We start from the raw sequence: 17,307 nt of genomic DNA on the forward strand, positions 1-17,307 counted from the left end.
AACAAATTGCTAAAAATGATGTGTATTGTTCAACAAATGATTGATGCCTTTTCTGCAGATAAGGCAGACATATAAAGGGCTGATGTGAATGTGAGGCATGTATAATTTCTTTTCCTAGTGCATAGTTCTGAATAGTCTCATAGCAGTATGATAACACTGAGCACCCATTAGTATAGATGTTAAAGAACTTTGTAAAGTGTCTAAGCGTCGTTATCTCCATTTTAGACAACAGAAAATGAGCATACGTAGAGAGTTCTTATCTCATAAATTTCAAATCACATTTAAAAAAGGAAGCAATATTATCACCAACAATTTCATAGAGTAAAGGGGTATGGAGAGAGGAGGTGACAAACCCAAGGGTGTGGATGAGATAGCATTAAAACCCAACTCCATGGATCAAATTCTTGTGTCTGCTCCACTGGAATCTGCTGCATTCTGCAATGTAAATATGGGTAAATGTGATATGAGCCCAGCAATGGGATATGACTGATATTTTCATGTGAGCTCAAGAAAGTGGCATTTAATTCCCTTGGTGTCCACTGATAATTTCAGACTTTGTGGACAAAATAATGTACAAGAATATTCAGGAAGCTGAAGGTGAGATACCAGACAATAGGAATGTTTCCAATGTGATGGAACTTAGGCACTTTAGAAAATGTTACCCAAAATACCTCCAACATCTGGAGTCTTGACTCAACTGTTGGGATGGCAACCAGCAGGGGGGAGCCAGAATTCAAATGTTGACTGTTTTAAAATGGAAGTTGGATTATAAATTGCAAAAATTGTTTTATTTCCCCCTAGATGAAACCCACAGCAAACAAACACCAGGGAAATCAAACGATCATCACAGAATTCATCCTCCTGGGATTCGGGGATCTCCCTCAACTTCAGACCCTTCTTTTCCTGCTGTTTCTAGTGATATACATTGTGACTGTGGCTGGGAATATCCTCATCATTGGGTTAGTTGTGGCTGATCAGAATCTTCACACCCCCATGTACTTTTTCCTGGGGAACTTGTCCTTCTTAGAGACCTGCTACACCTCTACTCTCCTCCCCAGGATGCTGTCCAGTCTCCTGATTGGGGACAGAACCATTTCATTTAGTGGCTGCCTCACACAATTCTATATCTTTGGTTCCTTGGCAGCTACGGAATGTCTTCTTTTATCTGTGATGTCTTATGATCGGTACTTAGCAATATGCAAACCACTGCATTATGCAACCCTTATGAATGGCAGGTTCTGCCTCCAGATGACTGCTTGCTCTTGGGTAAGTGGATTTCTGGCTTCTTTGCCAACAATATTCTTGATATCGCAATTCACTTTCTGCGGCCTCAATGAACTGGACCATTTCTTTTGTGATTTAAGCCCAATAATAAAACTGGCCTGCAGTGACACCCTCATGCTGGAAGTTTCTACTTTCATACTTTGCTCCATTCTCACATTGCCTCCCTTTCTATTGACACTGGCATCTTATGTTTCCATCATCACTGCCATCCTAAGGATCCCTTCCTCCACTGGGAGGCAGAAGGCATTTTCCACCTGCTCCTCTCACCTCATTGTGGTGACAATTTTCTATGGGACTCTAGTCACTGTGTACCTGTTACCAGATTCTGATGCACTGACGGACCTGAACAAAATGTTCTCTGTTTTCTATGGAGTCCTAACCCCATTGGTCAACCCCCTTATATACAGTCTGAGAAACCAGGAGGTAAAGCAAGCCTTGCGAAAAGCTGTCCTTAGATTTTTTGTCTTTTACAAGAGTACAGGTTTTTCAAGAGAATACACACACAACATGGGCCAATCATAGGAACATGATCTTGCAAAGTGTGAATCGTGTGAGTAGCCCCTACTCATCTTTGTGTGCCTTTCAAACTCCTAACAGGATCAAGATTTCCTTAATCCAAGGGTGTACGGGGAGACTTTGGCAAACCAGTAAAGTGCTTGAAATCACTCTGGCTTATTGTTAAAGGTGGCCTAGTCAGCAAGCTGTAAATTGGCTGTAAATTGGCCATTCAGCAATCTCGGCTTGACCAAGGCAGGAGGGGAGGGGATTTTGGGTGCCATAGAAAGGGCAGCTTGACCTCACGTCCTTCCTGATAAGAATTGTGTTGAAATATGTATTTTAAAAGAATAAGATATGCCCCAGGAATGTCTATTGAGGTCTCAAGGCTGCAAACTCTGGAAAAACCCACACCTGGTTAATCAATAATCAGAAGGAACCTCTTGCTTGATCACTGAAACTGCTTACTTAACAAGATTTCTTTAAGGGACATGCCATTCTATTACTAATGTATAAATAAGGGGGAAAAGCTTGAAATAGTGGGACATGTTTTGGGGGACTCTTCTGGACTGCATCTTGTGTTCCCCACCGGCAGACGGGCTGCCACTGTGCCACCCAAGAGCCACACTCAGCTTCGGTAATTATCGAGGGTTGGGGGTGTTTTACTAACCTGTTGTGGATGTGTGTAAGTGCTTGAGACTAAGTAAAGTTTAACTTTAAGTGAAAGCACTCTTGTGTTGTCCTGTTTGTGCCAGCCATCTATAGGTCAGACGGCCGTGTCTCCCCTGATTTGTTTCCTGACACCTCCTCACACAGAGTAAAAGTTACCAAGAGCTTTAGGTTGAAAGAACCCTGGGTAACAAGGGTAGAGTCTTGCTGTTGTCTACCTCTGGCCATGTGATAAAATGTAGGGGAGAAATTAGGACACCAAGCCAAATGCTAAGAAATAAACTGCAACTTGCCATTCTAATGTCCAAAGAATTCTCAGTATCCTCTCTGAACTTTTATTACTTATTCTTTGAGTGTGGTGACTTTGCGAGTAATCATCTTCATGAGTTCATGAGAATAAAATAATTCAGACAAATAAAAATGTACTCTTCCATAATTTTAGCATTTGTCATTTCTCCTGGCTTTGACCCTATTGATCTCAAAACTGGAATAAAACATATTCTTCATACTTTCCATAATGTTAAAACCACATTTTATAATATGGGTGTAGGCTACCTTTGTAGCCATTGGGATTTAATGATGCTAAATTATTAACAAAAATTGGGTCTAATCATTAGATTAGGAATAAATTATAAACTTGGCCAAGTCAGTAGCTCAGATGACTCTTAAGTGGGGTCATGGTGACATGAGACATAATTCACCTAATCCTTATAATTCCTTTCCTGCTAATGTGCATGCTGTAGTTCCATTATCTGAAGCGAGTCTATGAGGAAAGGTAAATGTACAGGTGGGCCAAGAGTTCTCATTGATGGTTTGTTTCCCAACAGTGTTATTCAAGTTTCTGATCCTGTGCTTCATCAGAGGAGTGGTAGGTCTCTGACACAAATCTCCAGAAGCAGCCCAGGGAAGGGTTTCTTACTCAGGAAGACATAGTTCCCTCCTCTCTACTCCCCCTTGATCCCTGGCATCAGTAATTTGCTTCTGACCAGGTCATTGGGAGTGGAAACTAACCTTCGACAATACCCTGTTCTGTCCTGCTGGACTGAGATTCACCTACTCAATGGTTGGGTCCCACAAATCTTTCTTAAGGCAAAACAATTTAGTAAGTAATCAGTTCCTTTCAAAGACAATACTTCACAGTCATCTCCAGCATTGGGCAATGCAGATTCAATCTCCCTTTGTTACACAGACATTTTTATACCTCTTTGTTATCTTTTTATATGTGTATAGTAGTCCTTGATTTCCACTTCAGATGTGCACATTCATCTGTACAGCTTTTGTATTAGCTCCAATGGGTCTTTTATAGCTTTATAGTTGGCTTTATCTTTTTTTTCACAAATATGAGTACTCTGCAACTTCTTACATGTGTGCAGTTGTCCTACTTATGCTCACACTCTTGAAGGTTATCAGAACAGGCTTATAAAAATCACAGCAGACATTTTATCAGGCCTAAATATGGCTTCATTCCCAACATTGACCACAGTGAAGCCGTAGAATACATCCTCAGGATTCAAAGAAGCTTGTATTTCATATACATCCCTTTAGTTTCCCAACTGTCCAAACAAGTGTGTAGCTTTCCAATGAAAGCAATTAACCTCACCACTAATCTGCCTTGCACAATTACAAAGCTGATTGACATGGTGAATATCCGCAGCTGTTCCCCAGTGTTTCCAGAGTGCTCCTTATATTCTGAAGGTTTATCCTTAGGTTTTTGCTTAACACTGACAATGGAGCTTCCTGTGTCAATCCCAAATAAAACTCATATATCCTCTGAACTCATGAGCTGCCCTGTCCCTGATCTCTGTAGCCCTGTGGAACTCCCTTCTGCAAAATGCTCTCCCAGTCCCCTCTAGTTAGATCACAAAATTCAACCTTCTCCACAGTTTTCATAAGACACCATATCACTTCCTCTTTGCCCCTCCTCCTGGGACAAGTTCCTATTTCTTTCACCATTGCTTATATCTCCTCTGATTAAAGATTTTAACCTTCACTTCTCTACATGTACCACCTTGATAGTTTGGGGTTGTGATGTGATTATAGGCTGCATAAGGACAGGTGCAATAGGAGCTTTAGAGTCCAGATTGTTCAAGGAATGATAAAGCGGCTTATATGGGCACAGAGAACACAAAACTATCCACATTAAGGCTTTTTCTTTCAAAAGTTTCACAATGTGATTAAAAGATCATGTTCGCTCTGTGTCCTCCAAGTCTGTTGCTCCTAGTTGTTCTTAAAGAACGCTGTTCTGCTCCTTAAAATATTCATATTTCTGAGGGTTTCTCAGTCAAAGATTCTGAACTTGTAACACACGGTGCTCTCGATGACATCTCTCAGCTCTGGTATCTCTCCCACTTGAATTTCTTTGACTTCAGTTTTATATTCTTTTGCGTGCCAGTTTCAAGGCATTGTTTCACTATCAAAGCCTGAAAAACTGCAGCGTTACTCCTTTTCTTAGTGACCATTTTGTTGCCCAAAAAAACCTGTTTTCAAGCAGATTAGCCTCCATTTCCAGTGGATTTCGGCTTATGAAGGATGTCCAGTGTTTCTTCCAAGTGTGCAGTTCTACTTATGCTGCTAAACATTATCAGAGCAGACTCTTTAAAAATCACAGCGGGCTTTTATCATGTTGAGATAGAGGTTTGCTCCCAACACTTCCCACCCACTACCTGTCATGTTTATCCACAACAAACCCAAAGTGTGGTGCCCAGAGATGGTAACAGCCTTTTTTCACAAACACATTGTATTGCTGATTTTTATTCAATTTGCAATCCACTCTAACCGCCAGATACTTTTCAGCACTACTACCACCTAGCCAGTTACTCCCAACTTTGCACTTGTTCATTTGATTTTTCCTTCCCATGTGAAGCATGTCAAACTTGTTTTTAGTGAATTTCATCTTCTTGATGGAATTCTCCAATACTCAATTTTTCCAGCTTCTTTGGAATTCTAATCCTGACCTTCAAAGTGCCTGCAACCCCTTCCTGCTTGGTGTCATCTGCAAATTTTCTTTCTTTCTTTCTTTCTTTCTTTCTTTCTTTCTTTCTTTCTTTCTTTCTTTCTTTCTTTCTTTCTATCTATCTATCTATCTATCTCCAAAAGATATTGACTCCAGAATCACCTGTCACAAAACTTAGGCCTCTACCACATATCCTTAAGGATAACATCTTTGCAGGTGAGTGAGTGACAGGATGCTATAGTTGCTGGGTCAAGGCACTAGGGGGAGACAAGATCCTGAGTGTGTATTTACACTTCTTGAGGCCTTTCTGATCCACCAAGGTGCAGAGATGGGATCCAGCATGGTTGTAGAATGCGTGGCATTTCCACTTGCACTTATCCGTGGGACAAGCTGTATGATGTCAAATCTATGATAATTATGCACTCACATTAGGTTTGAGGGACAATGGGCTACGACATGGGATCAAAATTCAATGGTGTGTGAATCTTTGGGCCTGATTCTGACTCATCTGAGTAGCCCCATTAACTGTAGTGGACATTTCCCTAGGTAATAATTCAGCTAGTCCCTGAACATTTGGATTTGACTTTTATGAGGATTTGGGTCCTTCTATTGTGGAGAATTTTCTTGGCTTCTATGTGACCCTGGTGGAATCGGATGGTGAAAGTATCTGAGTCCCTGCCCTGACTCCCTTTTCTGCCTGACATCGAGAACACCCCTTCCTCTCTTCCATAGAGTGGAGTCCTCCTAACCCCGATAAAGCTGGGCTCAGGATCCCTGCAGGGCTGAACCACCAGTCTCGTTGTGGGTCACTCAGGAGAGGGGCTAGGGTGTCCCCACTCTGGGGTGCTCTCTCCTTACTGGCCACTTTTCTGACCCACTGATTACTGCATTCAGTTTGAACCACATACAGTTTCTAAAACAGAAACGGTAACAAAGTAGGGGGAAATTGAGAGTATTAAAGGATCAAGGAACCTCACATGATGGGCCTGGGGAACACCATAAACAATAGCCTCTGGAATACGCTCTAGAATTAACAGTCTATTTCTGATACATTCCAGGCCTCCTGCCCAGGCCCTGAATGCATTGCCATGATACTGTGGATGAACCTTAGCCACCTTTATTAGCACAATCAGTAAAGACAGGGAAGCTTCAAATCACATAAACACAGGTACCATTAGGGATATTCTTAGTATCATTCCTGGCATATGCTCATGTACTTATACACTCCACCCTTCCTTGGGGAGCTGTTGGTAAGAGACAAAGGACCAGCCCTGTGCCCAGATGCCAAATGAGTCCAATGGTCTGGCCCCAGTGCCCAAAGTTCAGTGATAAATGATGACAACAAAGGTTCTAATGATGAAAGCTTGCTCGCTGCTATGAATATTCATTCAAAGGCCCAGCTTCCCATGTCCATATCTAACTTCCTCACCCTAACAATATTGGGGTCCCTTTAGCCTATTGGCTAACACACTAACACCTTTTAGCTCATTACCATATATGTCAACTACTGCTAAAACAAGTTTGTGGCTAATCATCTGCCAACTACTTTATCCTAAAATATCTAAGCCTAGCGTCAGTTCAGTATTGCTGTGGTTCCCTGGTATTATTATGTAACAACTCCCCTCTTAAGAAAGATATTCCCAGTTCCCTGAAATCTAGAGTAACCCTTGGGCCAATTTCTCTATGCTCAGGGTTATAGATCCATGCTGCACTTATGCTAACCTGTGTAAGCCAATCGTTCACAGAATATAGGCCTGTCAGCCCAAGGAAGCGGACTCTTCTTCGGCCCTTCCCCTTTCTGCTGGTATTAGGAAAGACCCAACCAAACAGAAACACTGAGTTTCAGGACAGGACTAACAGTCCCATTATACATAGATGGTGTCATGGAGAGCATGTGACGGAGCCGCTCCTTCCAGGCTATCACAGAACTGAGGAGGAGCAATGGCTGGCTACTAAGAGGTGCAACCTCTATTGATGACTGTGGTACATGACAAAGGACAGAGTGTGGTGAGGAAACTGAACTACTACACCTAGGGGCCTTCTTCTTTCTTCCTGCCTCAGTGTACAACACGATTTGAATTATCCACGCATTGTGGTGAGAGGATTGCCCTCCAAGAAGGGCTGGGAATTGAAGAGGGAATGAAGATACTCAGCATTCTGGAGGAGGAAGAGAGAACGGAAACATCTCCCTTCCTTTCTGCCTGTGCAAAGACAGAGGGAGATCCTGAAATGTTGAAGAAGAAAAGTAAGTGGTACAAGGTCATGATGGTCAAACACCAACAAAGATATCGGTGATAGAGCAGGAATGGATCTGCTCCCCAGTGTGAAATGAGGATGATGGAGGGTCACCTAGAACCACAGTGCACCAGGCTGGCTGCTCTTTGACAACATCTCCATCCTGATCCTTCATCAGCGTGTCAACAACATAACATTACAGCAGCCTAACCCCATTCTACAGCACAATCAATGCAAAGCAATGGCTTGGGATCCCTGAGCATATTGTGCTTAGTCTGACGACCAAGCAACTCCCCCTCAGCTTTTGCAGCTCCTGTGGATTGAAGCCCTTCTTTCTACATCCCATCCCTGTAGTGAATGTAGCAGAAAACCTTGATAGTTCTGGAAGGCTGGCCTCTTTGCCCATTGTTTCTAATGGTGGCTCAGGTTACCCGGCAACATGACAGCAGAGTCTCTTTGGGGAGAATTCTCATGTGGTCACGAAAGCATATAAAGGTGATTGCAATGCCAGACATGGGGAATCGTGATGTGCAAGAGACACTTTTGTTTATGCAGATGCATGAGGCAGGAATCTCTATAGGGATATTAAAAAAATTGAAGAGGAAGACGAAGACATCTCTATTCTAGTGTTATTTTCTTCTCACTTACCCCAGTTTTATAAAAGTGCATCTCGGTTGACTTCAGTGCAGTTATTTCCAATCTATGCTGGGGTAAGTGAGAGGGAATTTGTTTCCTAATGCACGCTTTAAAAGCTTTAAATCTTCATTTAATTTCAAATGTTCACTCAGTTACTATAATTCAATCTTCAGTATACCTCTTTCTTTCTTTCTTTCTTTCTTTCTTTCTTTCTTTCTTTCTTGTTATTGATTTTTTTCTGAAAAACAGATAAAAATCAGAAGAACAGAAAGGTAAAGAACTGGTCGGGGGGAGGGAAGAGAAAGGAGGGACATGGCAGGAATGGGGAAGGAGAACAATATCTCATTTTCCAATCACAAAGAATTTAAAAAATGTTATTAAAATGTAGAACCAATCTTTTCAAAATTTTCTGAGTTCCCTCTTTGAAACGTTACCTGTCCTTTAGCTGCTCAGTCAACCAAGTTGTTGCCATCATCTATCCCCAGCGGCAATCTGATTACCTGTTCACTAGTAGCTGAACCCCCATGCTGTTGCACAGGTGTAATTTGTAAAATCATGTGTGTCAAAAAGCCCAAAATGGCTGAGAACTTAACCATTGAATGATAACAGAACATAAATCCCAGTGATAATTGAACTGTTCACAATCTAAACTGAAAGAGCTCAGGTACATTCTTGTAACTGTTTCCATCACTTTGCACAAACTCAACAATCAAAGGTTCCGAGTGAGGTTTGGGGTTATTGCGTATGCTGGTGGTTGTGTTGATTTATATGTGGGTTGTGTTGTGCTGAGTGATTTGTGCTGATTTTTGTTCATGAATACTTTTCAAAATCTGGCCTTTAGGTATTTTTGAAAATGTTACTCATAAATTCTAAGTGTTGTATGTCTGTCAGAAAGAATGGGGCATATCCTTGCAGAGAAATGGTCATACTATGAGATTCTCTTTAGAACAGAGTTGAGAAATAGGTTGATAATATTAAACCTACAATTGTGTTATTGATTCCATATCTTCAAAATTATGGCGCACACATAAAAAGCGGCCATGAGGCTTGTTTAATTTTTGTTCCTAGTATGCATTAAAGTCAGGCATGGTTTCATAACAGAATGATAACACTTAGTTGTTATATAGCACACATTATCACAGATATTAAAGAATTTTGTGAAGTATCTTACATATCATTATCTCCATTTTACACATGAGCAACTGGGCAGATATAGAGAGCTTATAAATGACAAATCAAATTAAGAAAATGTAAGTGGCATCCTCACCAATGGCTTCATAGAGTAGGGAACAGGGGCACAAATAGAGAAAGTGACAAACCTAAAGTGAAGGACTGGGTGAGATATCATTAAAGCCCAAAAAAACCAAGAGTACTTGTGGCACCTTAGAGACTAACAAATTTACTTGAGCATAAGCTTTCGTGGGCTACAGCCCACTTCCTCGGCTGCATAGAATGGAACATATAGTAAGGAGATATATATACACATACAGAGAACATGAAAAGGTGGAAGTTGCTCTACCAACTCTAAGAGGCTAATTAATTAAGATAAGCTATTAAGGTGAGAGTTGGTAGGGCAACTCCCACCTTTTCACGTTCTCTGTATCTGTATATAACCCAAGTCTCTGGAATCAAAAAGTGTGGCATTTAATTCCCTAAATCTCCACTGATAATTTCAGACATTTTCGCTAAAGTAATATACAAGAATGTTCAGGAGACTGAGGCAAGATGTGTTCAACCATACAGATACCAGCCAATAGGAACATTTCCAATGTGATTGAACTTAGGCTCTTTTGAAAATTTTACCCAGAATACCTCCATCATCTCGAGTCTTAACACAAACATTGGGATGGCAACCAGCAGGGGGAAGCCAAAATTAAAATGTTGACTGTTTTGAAATGGAAGTTAGATTATAAATTGCAACATTTGTTTTATTTCCCCAAGATGAAATCCACAACAAACAAATGCCAGGGGAATCAAACAACCATAACAGAATTCATCCTCCTAGGATTCGGGAATCTCCCTCAACTGCAAACCCTTCTCTTCCTGCTCTTTCTGGTAATCTACATTGTGACCGTGGCCGGGAACTTCCTCATCATAGCGGTAGTTGTGGCTGATCAGCACCTTCACACCCCTATGTATTTCTTCCTGGGGAACTTGTCCTTCTTAGAGACCTGCTACACCTCCACCATACTGCCCAAAGTGCTGGCCAGTCTCCGGACTGGAGACAGAACCATCTCATTTAGTGGTTGCATCGCACAATTCTATATTTTTGGTTCTCTGGCATCTACAGAATGCCTTCTCTTATCTGTGATGTCGTATGATCGCTATTTAGCCATATGCAAGCCATTACATTATGCAGCGCTTATGAACGGCAGATTCTGCCTCCAGTTGGCAGCTTGCTCTTGGGTAAGTGGATTTCTGGCTCCTTTGCCATCGATGTTACTAATATCACAATTAACATTCTGTAGCCCCAGTGAAGTTGACCATTTCTTTTGTGATTTAAGCCCAATAATAAAATTGGCCTGCAGTGACACCTTCATGCTGGAAATTTATGCTTTTGTACTCTGCTCCATACTTACACTGCCTCCATTTCTATTGACACTGGTGTCTTATGTTTCCATCATCACCACCATCCTGAGAATCCCTTCCACCACCGGGAGACAGAAGGCCTTTTCCACCTGCTCCTCTCACCTCATTGTGGTGACAATTTTCTATGGGACTCTAGTCATTGTGTATCTGCTATCTGACTCTGATGCACTGAGAGATCTGAACAAAATATTCTCTGTTTTCTATGGAGTCCTGACCCCATTGGTCAACCCCCTCATATACAGCCTGAGAAACAAGAAGGTGAAGGAAGCCTTGAGGAAAACTATCATTGGATTTTTTTTGTCTTTTGCAAGCAATCAGATATTTCTAGCTAATATATAAAATGGGCCAATCATGGGAATATCATTCTGGAAACTCAAATCATATGTATAGCCCATATTGCGCTCAATGATCCTTTTGAACTCCTGACTCTCAGGATCAGGACTTCCTTGATGTCACGGTGGAGTATGGGTGTTGCCTTACCTCTGGCCATGTGACAGAATTTGGAGAAAAATTAGGAGAAGAAGCCAAACCCTGAGTCATGCACTGCACTCCCACTCCCACACTGTTGTCTGAAGAATAATGTGTATCCTTTCTGAACTTTGATTAGTTATTCTCTGACTGTGGACGACTTTTCAAGTAAATATCTTGAACAGCTCATGAGAATAAAAGAATTAAAAATGTACTCTTTAATTAATTTAGCATTTGCCATCTCTCCTTTCTTTGTCCCTAATATTCTTAAAACTGGAATAAAACATACTCTTGACACTTTACATAATCTTAAAACTTATTACACGTGCAGGCTACATTTGTAGCCATTAAGTTTTAGTGATGCCAAATTGTTAAGAAAAGTTGTGTCTAATTATTAAGAAAGAATTTTTCAAATGGCCAAGTCAAAAGTTCAAGTCACTCTGAAATGGGGCCATGGTGATATCTGAGATAACCTACCCTCACTTTTGGTCTCCTGCTAATATGCATACTACACTTTTGTTTTCTGAAGTGACTCCACGAGACAAGGTTTTCTTTTCTTATAGGTCTCGATTAGTCTCTGATTTCTACATCAGTTATCCACTGTCATCTGTACAGCTTTTGTTTTTGCTCAAACAGGTCTTTCTTAGCTTTATAATTGGCTTTATCTTTTTTCTCACAAATATTATTACTCTGCAACTTCTTACATGTGTTCAGTTGTCCTACATATGCCCATACTGTTGAAGGTTATCAGAACAGACTCTTAAAAATCACAGAAGGCTTCATATCAAGCCTAAATATGGCTTCACTCTCAACATTCACAAGTGAAGCCATAGAATACTTCCTAAGTCTTTATAGAGGCCTGTATTTCATATACATCCCTTCTGTTTCCCAACTGCCTAAGTAAGTGTATACCTTTCAAATCAAAGTCATTAACACCACCACTAATATGGGTTGCACAATTACCAAGTTCATTGATATCATGTGTATCCATGGCTTTTCCATAGCGTTTCCCAGTGTATCTAGATCACTCCTTATATTCTGAAGGTCTGTCTGTTAGGGGGCTTATTCCTTCACCCTCTCACTTCCCTGGTCCTTCTCGCATGAACAGAGAGCAACAATACCCGAAGTCCAAAGGCGCAAACAATTCGATGTTTATTGGGGTGAACTTCCAGTAAGCATGATTCCAGTTTCCTTCCTCAGTGTCTCCCTTCCCAGCTCTGACACCACAGATCCTTGCCTGTGTCACTGTTCCCATTCCCTGTTCCCACTCCCCCCCTTAGCGAAATATGATCCCAATTCCCCCACCCCCATTCCCTGTTCCCTTTCCCCCCTTACTTCCTGACTGACTGCAGACCAGGGGCGGCTCTAGCCATTTCGCCGCCCCAAGCACCGTGGCACGCCGTGGGGGGCGCTCTGCTGCTCGCCGGTCCCGCAGCTCCGGTGCACCTTCCGCAAGCATGCCTGTGGATGCTCCACCGGAGCCGCAGGACCAGCGGACCCTCCGCAGGCGCGTCAGCGGGAGGTCCACCGGAGCCGCCTGCCGCCCTCCCGTGCTTGGCGTGCTGGGGCCTGGAGCCGCCCCTGCTGCAGACTATATAGTAAAACTTGAGCTCTGCTTAGCTATACCTTAACCAATCATTTTACTGAAATTTAACTAACCAATCCTAACATATTGTAACATGCTTATTTAACCAATTATATCCCACCACTTTAATTGGTTTACACCCAACAAAATTAATTATACAGCAGACAGAAACAATCACAGAACCAGACAGAGATTATACAGACAAACAATAGGAAAGTGGACACTACAGTGACAGAACAATACAGAAATGAGGATTTCACATCCCAGCTATTGATAAGTGAGTTCTTGCCAGTCAGGATGCTATCAAACTAAGTTTCCTTTTACATCTTCTAGGCTCTTCCCTTTCTCTGGAGGTGATAGGAATATCACGACAGGACTGTATTCCTAACAGCCCAATAGCACCTTATTTCAATGTGACTAGTTTGGAATGTGAGGATGTGATCATACACTTCCCAGTTTATGGCTGGCCTCTGCTGCTTAGCTGAAGGCCTTAGACTAAGAACTAGGCCTCAGATTGTCACAGTAAGAGAAGGCCCTTACACTGGCAGACAGTGATTTTGATTCTTACTTTTATACCTCTATAACTAGCTTAGTGATACGAATACATCTAAATTCTTAAAGTATAGGCCTTTGCAGACAGGCCTTTGCAGACAGGCCTGAATATCTATATCCTAACATCGTCCCTAGATTTTTGTTTAACAAAACGAACAATGGAGATTGTTGTGTCGAGCCCAAATAAAATTAGAATTTCCCCTTAACTCATGAGCTGCCATTGTCTCTGATCACTATAGCCCTGTGGAATATGGAGCCAAACACCAGAGCCAACTCCCTTCTGTAAAATTCTCTCCCAATCCTCACTAGTTAGATCACAAATTTAACCTGCCCCACAGTTTTCTTAAGACATCTTATCCCTTCTTCTTTGCCCATGCTCCTGGGGAAAGGGCCTATTTCTTTCATTATGGCTGATACCTCCTCGGGTGAAAGATTTTAACCTTCACCTCTATACATGTACCACCCTGATTGTTTGGAACAGTTCTGGCTCACCATACGCCTGGCCCATCTCAGCAGATCCAGCTCCCTGGCTCAGGGCTGCTATAGTGTGATTCTTTAATGAGTGATCATTTTTCTTGGTCACTAATTATTACCAGTGGAATAAGCTGGGCATAGCAGGGTTCTAGTCCCAGAATCAGATACAACTGAATTTAAACTGACAAGTTCAGTAACTTGTTTACAGCAGAGGCACTCACACTGATGGCAAAGCAATGCCTTAGTCACTTTTATTAGCACAATCAGTAAAGACCAGAAAGCTCCAAACCATGTAAACAAATAGCAGTAATATAACATTAGGGATGTCCTTGGTATCATTCCCTGCATATCCTCATAGAGGATAGAATTTCATAGAATACTAGTGTTGAAAGGGACCTCAGGAGGTCATCTAGTCCAACCCCCTGCTCAAAGCAGGACCAATTCCCAACTAAATCATCCCAGAGAGGGCTTCATCAAGCCTGACCTTAAAAACCTCTAAGGAAGGAGATTCCACCACCTCCCTAGTTAATTCCTTCCAGTGCTTCACCACCCTCCTAGTGAAAAAGTTTTTCCTAATATCCAACCTCAACCTCCCCCACTGCAACTTGAGACCATTATTCCTTGTTCTGTCATCGTCTACCACTGAGAACAGTCTAGATCCATCCCCTTTGAAACCCCCTTTCAGGTAGTTGAAAGTAGCTATCAAATCCCCCCTCAGTCTTCTCTTCTGCAGACTAAACAATCCCAGTTCCCTCAGCCTCTCCTCATAAGTCATGTGCTCCAGCCCCCTAATCATTTGTGTTGCCCTCCGCTGGATTCTTTCCAATTTTTCCACATCCTTTTTGTAGTGTGGGCCCCCAAACTGGACACAGTACTCCAGATGAGGCCTTTCCAATGTTGAATAGAGGGGAATGATGACGTCCCTCAATCTGCTGGCAATGCCCCTACTTATACAGCCCAAAATGCCGTTAGCCTTCTGGGCAACACAGGCACACTGTTGACTCATATCCAGCTTCTTGTCCACCATAACCCCTAGGTCCTTTTCTGCAGGGACCATTCGGTCCCTAGTCTGTAGCAGTGAATGGGATTCTTCCGTCCTAAGTGCAGGACTCTGCACTTGTCCTTGTTGAACCTCATCAGGTTTCTTTTGGCCCAATCCTCCAATTTGTCTACGTCCCTCTGTATCCTATTCCTACCCTCCAGCGTATCTACCACTCCTCCAAGTTTCGTGTCATCTGCAAACTTGCTGAGAGTGCAGTCCACGCCGTCCTCCAGATCATTAATGATGATATTGAACAAAACCGGCCCCAGGACCGATCCTTGGGGCACTCAACTTGATAACAGCTGCCAACTAGACATGGAGCCATTGATCACTACCTGTTGAGCCCGATGATCTAGCCAGCCTTCTAACCACCTTATAGTCCATTCATCCAGCCTATGTTTCTTTAATTTACTGGCAAGAATACTGTGGGAGACCATATCAAAAGCTTTGCTAAAGTCAAGGAATTACACATCCACTGCTTTCCCCTTATCCACAGACCCAGTTATCTCCTCATAGAAGTCAATTAGGTTAGTCAGACATGACTTGCCCGTGATGAATCCACACTGACTGTTCCTGATCACTTTCATTTCTCCTACGTGCTTCAGAATTGATTCCTTGGGGACCAGCTCCATGATTTGTCTAGGGACTGAGATGAGGCTGACTGGCCTGTAATTCCCCGGATCCTCCTTCCCTTTTTTAAAGATGGGCACTACATTAGCCTTTTTCCAGTCATCCGGGACCTCCCCCGATCACCATGAGTTTTCAAAGATAATGGCCAATGGCTCTGCAATCACATCCCTAGGAAGGGCTGAGACATGCAGCAAGAAAGAAGATACTCTGCATTCTGGAAGAGGAAGAGAGAAAGGAAACATCTCCCTTCCTTGCTGCCTGTGCAAAGACAGAGGGAGATCCTGAAATATTGAAGAAGAGAAGTAAGTGGTACAAGGTGATGATGGTCAAACACCTACAAAGATATCACAGATAGAGCAGGAATGGATCTGCTCCCCAGTGTGAAATAAAGATGATGGAGGGTCACTAGAACCACAGTGCACCTGGCTGGCTGCTCTTTGACAATATCTCCATCCTGATACTGCATCGGCGTGTCAACATCACATTACAACAGCATAACCGCATTCTACAGCATAGTCTTTGCAAAGCAATGGCTTGGGATCCCCAATCAGACACTGTGCTTAGTCTGTCAACCAAGTGATTGGTCCTCTGCTATTCCAGCACCCGCATATTGAAGCCCTTCTTTCCAAATCCCATCCCTATAGTGGATGCAGCAGAAAACGTTGCATCATTCTGGAAGGCTGATATCTTCACCAGTTGTTACTAAGATTGGCTCAGACTGCCTGGCAACATGACAGCAGAGTCTCTTTGGGAAGAATTCCCATGTGGTCACCAAAGCATATAGAGGTTGGTTGCAATGCAGCACATGGGGCATCATGCTGCAAAAGTGACAATTTGTGTCTGTGCAGGTGTGTTAGGCAGGATTCCGTATTGGGACATTAAAACATTGAAGAGAAGACACTTTTTTCTGGTGTCATTTTCTTCTCAGTTATCCCAATTTTATTACAGTCTGCGTCAATTGATTTCAGTGCAGTTATTTCTGATTTATGCTGGGGTAAGTCAGAGGGGAATTGTTTCCTAATTCACTCTCTGAAAGTTTTAAATATTCATTTCATTTTAACTCAGTTATTGTAATGCACTCAAGTTTTCTTTTTCTTTCTTTCTTTCTTTCTTATTGATTTTTGGCTGGAGAACAGATAAAAAATGGAAAGTAAAGTAATGTAGTGGGATGGGAGGGCTGGGGCAGGAAGGGGAAAGGAGAGTGAAATCTTGGTTTCCATCCAATAGCGATTAATCAAAGGTTATTAAAGCTTAGAACTAATCTTTTCAAATTTATATGAGATTCCTCTTCTAAATTTTACCTGACTGGTCAGCCAGGTTGTTGGTGCAATCTTCTATCCTGAAGGCAATCTACTTACCTCTTCACTAGTAGCTGAAAGCCCATGCTGTTTCACAGGTGTAATGTGTATTTAAAAAGTCATGTGTATTAAAAAGCCCCCAAATAGCAGAGAACTTAAAAAATGAATGACAGATGATGTATCTCAGTAATAGCTGAACATGCTCATAATCTAAAGAAAAGGAGCTCTGGACCATTCTTGTAGCTGTTTCCATCACTTTGCACAAACTCAGCAGACAACAGAGGCTTCAGAATTATTTTTGGGATTACTGTGTGTGCTGGGGTTTGTGTTGATATGTGTGTGGGTTGGATTGTGCTGGGAGATTATTGCTGCTTTGTGTGGGTGTGTATTGCACTGA

General features: G+C 42.2%; 1 protein-coding gene across 4 annotated transcripts in view; it reads left to right on the forward strand.

The window, feature by feature from the left end:
- Window positions 1-1,184: 1,184 nt before the first annotated feature.
- LOC120380688 (olfactory receptor 6C4-like) overlaps window positions 1,185-17,307 on the forward strand; it is a 28,338-nt gene continuing 12,215 nt past the window's right edge. The window contains exon 1 of one of the 4 annotated variants that reach the window (XR_005587853.1): window positions 1,185-1,266. Coding sequence is in view for 1 of the 4 variants with exons in the window: in XM_039498646.1 (XP_039354580.1) it covers window positions 1,225-1,266 (42 nt within the window). In the remaining 3 variants the exon portion in view is untranslated. The other 3 variants (XM_039498646.1, XM_039498648.1, XM_039498647.1) reach the window with 3 other exon arrangements.

Source organism: Mauremys reevesii, linkage group 13 (genome assembly GCF_016161935.1).
Source record: "Mauremys reevesii isolate NIE-2019 linkage group 13, ASM1616193v1, whole genome shotgun sequence".
Lineage (NCBI taxonomy): Eukaryota > Metazoa > Chordata > Testudines > Geoemydidae > Mauremys > Mauremys reevesii.